The sequence below is a fragment of the Cynoglossus semilaevis genome, chromosome 20 (assembly GCF_000523025.1).
Source record: "Cynoglossus semilaevis isolate Cse_v1.0 chromosome 20, Cse_v1.0, whole genome shotgun sequence".
Taxonomy (NCBI): Eukaryota; Metazoa; Chordata; class Actinopteri; order Pleuronectiformes; family Cynoglossidae; genus Cynoglossus; species Cynoglossus semilaevis.
This window is the reverse complement of record NC_024326.1, coordinates 14,226,608-14,230,637: the sequence shown is the minus strand read 5'-3', so window position 1 is coordinate 14,230,637 and position 4,030 is coordinate 14,226,608. Positions and strand designations below refer to the sequence as shown.

At 49.5% G+C, this 4,030-nt stretch overlaps 1 protein-coding gene across 1 annotated transcript in view; it reads left to right on the top strand.

The window, feature by feature from the left end:
* Positions 1 to 3,775, top strand: part of cadm3 (cell adhesion molecule 3) — a 103,656-nt gene extending 99,881 nt beyond the window's left edge. The window contains exons 8-11 of the mRNA XM_025052453.1: positions 572 to 744; positions 1,247 to 1,456; positions 2,389 to 2,409; positions 3,420 to 3,775. Of these exons, the coding sequence (XP_024908221.1) occupies positions 572 to 744; positions 1,247 to 1,456; positions 2,389 to 2,409; positions 3,420 to 3,775 (760 nt within the window). The remainder of the gene's footprint in view (positions 1 to 571; positions 745 to 1,246; positions 1,457 to 2,388; positions 2,410 to 3,419) is intronic.
* The last annotated feature ends 255 nt before the right edge of the window (positions 3,776 to 4,030 follow it).

Below are 4,030 nucleotides of genomic sequence, written 5' to 3'. Positions count from 1 at the left end.
TTTGTTTTCATAATTTAGCGGCGACACAGAAAGTCTATTTTTTTTTTAGCCTTGATAATAACTCCAGCTGTGAGGAGGAGGAGGAGGAGGAGGAGGACGAAGGCCCTCAGAGCCGGTAATTACAGTAACGAGTGTCTCGAAGCGTGCCGTGACTTCTGTGAAGTGCTCAGTGACGCGTGCGCACCGATTGAAACGTTTCCACACCAGCAGAGCTGCTAGCATAAAACAGAAACGGCAGGAAGCGGCGGGTGGGAAGGTTCGATGCCGGAAATACCTTTTCAACGTCACGTTCAATAACGTTGGCGCCGCCGCGGTCGTGGAGCTAAGTGTTCGGTTAATTCCAGGTGTTGGAACAAAGAGTGCTGATGATGATGATGATTACAGGTTTGACCCCCCCCTCTTTGTCCTGAGCTTCTGTTCCCTCCTCTTACTAAAGGTTGTCGGTGCAACTTCCATCTCTGTGTGTCTCATTTTTCTTGACTAATGTACCTGTTACTGGTCCGCTCTCCAGAAGTTGGTTTTCTAAATGTTTGTTTTGCCGTGTGAGTCACGACATCTCTGTCCCTCACAGGCCCATGTCCTACCTGTGGAGGAAAAAGGATGATTTGCTGCCCCCTATGGCCAAAGCTGACGGCGCCTTCCTGCGCTTCGAGAGGCTGAACAAATCGGACAACGGCGTCTACCTCTGCCACGCGGACAACGGCATCGGCAGCAGCGAGGGAGAGTACGCACTCCTGGTCCAAGGTAACGAGGGCAGAGGGGGTGAGGAGGGGGCAGCGAGAGGGTGAGGAGGTGAAGGGTGAGGAGGTGATGAAGGGTGAGGAGGTGATGAAGGGTGAAAGTCAACTGTTTCATTTCTTCGTCTTTTGTTTCCATCATTTTCTTTTCTGATTTACTTTTCTTTATTTCTGTTTTTTTTTCTTCATCCTACCGTGCTACCATTACCACCAATGCAACCAACCTATCGACCATCCAACCAATCGACCAATCAACCGCTTCGCTCGTTTTTGCGCTTCTTTCCCTGTTTCTTTTTGTTTCCTGTAAATCGTTCCACGGTCGCTTTTTATTGCGCTTTGCTCGCCCCCCCCCACCCCCCCCCAGACCCTGTGGACCCTACCACAGTGGAGACCATGCTGACCTCCTCCACCAACTCTCCAACATCTACACCTTTTTCTCCTCACCCCCTCCCCTACCCTCTCCAACGCTCTCTTTCCTGACCAAACATTCTCCTCCTCCTCCTCTTCAGCTATAACTACTGCCTCCACCTCCTCTTCTTCCTCCACCTCCTCTTCCTCCGCCAGCACCCCACCCTCTGCTACCACCACCTCCTCCTCCGCTCCCTCCTCCTCCTCCCCTCCCTCCCCCACCCCCCCAGTTTCAGTCCAGCTGAATGGAGTGTACGGCCCCACAGGTAAAAACACCTCAGTCTCACACATCTGCAAACACACAGGTTTATAAAGGCGAGAGGGGGGCGGAAGGGGGGGCGGAGGGGGGGGGGGGGGGAGGGGGAGGAGGAGGAGGAGGAGGTGGTGTTAGGACTCCTGCTCGGACCTTCCCTCCACCCGTGGATTGTGCTTGCTCTGCAGAGCAGTCGAAGAATCCCTGAGTTAGAGCAAAATGTGTCCTTTCTGCAATCTGGAAAAAACTGAAAAAAAAGGAAAAAAAAAACCAAACCACGACCTTGTAGTTTTTCAATGTAACAACGGTGAGAACAAGGAGCCACGGTTTGAACAACCTCGCTGTCGCACGGGCGGCTAACCTTATCATGTGATGCGTCAGGTCCAGAATGTGAGGTCACATTTGTTAGAGTTTTTAAAAATGAAGTCACAGAAAAAAGTCACGGGAAAAAAGTCACGGAAAAAAGTCACAGAAAAAGTCACCGTCCTCAAGAGACGTAGATGGAAAGAAATGTTGACGTTTGTTTTTCTTGTTTCTTCTTGTTTTTCCCTTTAAATATTCCTAACAATCCCCATCCATCCATCCATTCATTTCATCCATTTAACTGAAAAAAAAGGAAAAAAAAAACCAAACCACGACCTTGTAGTTTTTCAATGTAACAACGGTGAGAACAAGGAGCCACGGTTTGAACAACCTCGCTGTCGCACGGGCGGCTAACCTTATCATGTGATGCGTCAGGTCCAGAATGTGAGGTCACATTTGTTAGAGTTTTTAAAAATGAAGTCACGGAAAAAAGTCACAGAAAAAGTCACCGTCCTCAAGAGACGTAGAAGGAAAGAAATGTTGACGTTTGTTTTTCTTGTTTCTTCTTGTTTTTCCCTTCAAATATTCCTAACAATCCCCATCCATCCATCCATCCATTTCATCCATCCATTTCATCCATCCATCCATTTCATCCATCCATTCCATCCATCCATCTCATCCATCCAGATGCTGCAGACTCCACCTCAGGTATTATCTCTTTCATCTGTCATCGTTTCTTCTGACTCACCTGATGGTTTCATCTCTCCCTCTCTCTCTCTCTCTCTCTCTCTCTCTCATAAACTGTTTGTGTTTGTTGTTTTACTGGGGGAAAAAAGTCACAGAAAAAGTCACCGTCCTCAAGAGACGTAGAAGGAAAGAAATGTTGACGTTTGTTTTTCTTGTTTCTTCTTGTTTTTCCCTTTAAATATTCACACACACACACACCGTCTCGTTCTCTCACCAGTGTGACCTCTTAAGTGGTTGAAGTCATTTACAGAGTGTCTAACACGCCTGTGTGTGTGTGTGTGTGTGTGTGTGTCAGGTCTTCTTGGTTCTTGTCTGTTTCTCTTTGATTCTGTCAGCAGGATTTATGAGCTCATTCTCAGTCTCGCCTCGTCAGCACCCCCCCCCCCGGCCCCCCTCACCTCCACAGTGGCCACTGCGTGTGTGTATGTGTGTGTGAGGTTGTCATTGACCGGTGCTGAGAGTCCCCCCCCCTTTCCTCTCCTTCCTGGCCTCTGGTTGGTTGTTGTTTTGTTCCGTGCTTTTATTTCACGTTTGACCTTTGACCCCTGCTGACCCTGAGGACCACCCTCTGTACGGCCTTCATGACAAACGTACCGTATGCTAATTAGATGCTAATGAAAACATTAGGATTGGTCAGAGCAGGACGGCCGGTTCTCAACCTCTGGTTCCTGCATCTTTACCCTGAAACTGAAGTGACTTTGGCTCCGCCCACCACGTCCACGTCAGCTGTTTACATGATGTAGCTGCCATTCATGGAGGGTTTTTTTTCACTGACATTGAATTCAAGGCACTGGCGCCTCCTGCAGGTCGTGGTGGGTACTGACTGACTGTGTCAGAGATGGAGTGAACGGACATGTTTTTGAGGGGGAGGTTCAGTGGGTGAGGAGAACAAACCTGCTGCAGGGAACTCTGCCCTTCGTGTCTCACTGGGTCTCACATTTTTCCTGCTCTCTTTATTCTCTCTCTGTCAGACCCGACGGCCATGTTGGCGTCTTCGGGGGTGGACCACGCTGTGATTGGAGGTGTGGTGGCCGTGATCGTCTTCATCCTGCTCTGCCTCCTCATCGTCCTTGGCAGATACCTCATCAGACACAAAGGTCAATGTCCACCTAACACACACACACACACACACACACACGATGTCCAGGACCTTTGGTCCAGATCTTTGGTCCAGATCCAGACCTTTGGTCCAGATCCAGATCTTTGGTCCAGATCTTTGGTCCAGATCCAGATCTTTGGTCCAGACCTTTGGTCCAGGACCTTTGGTCCAGATCTTTGGTCCAGATCTTTAGTCCAGGACCTTTTTGGTCCAGGACCTTTGGTCTAGATCTTTGGTCCAGACCTTTGGTCCAGGTCCTTTGGTCCAGATCTTTGGTCCAGATCTTTGGTCCAGACCTTTGGGCCAGGACCTTTGGTCTAGATCTTTGGTCCAGACCTTTGGGCCAGGACCTTTGGTCTAGATCTTTGGTCCAGATCCAGACCTGACTTTATTTTTAGTTTGTGTTTGACAGAGAACTGTTCTTTCCTTCCTCTCCTTCCTCCTTCGGTCCCTCGTTGTCCCCCCGTCCCCGTCCACCCCCCC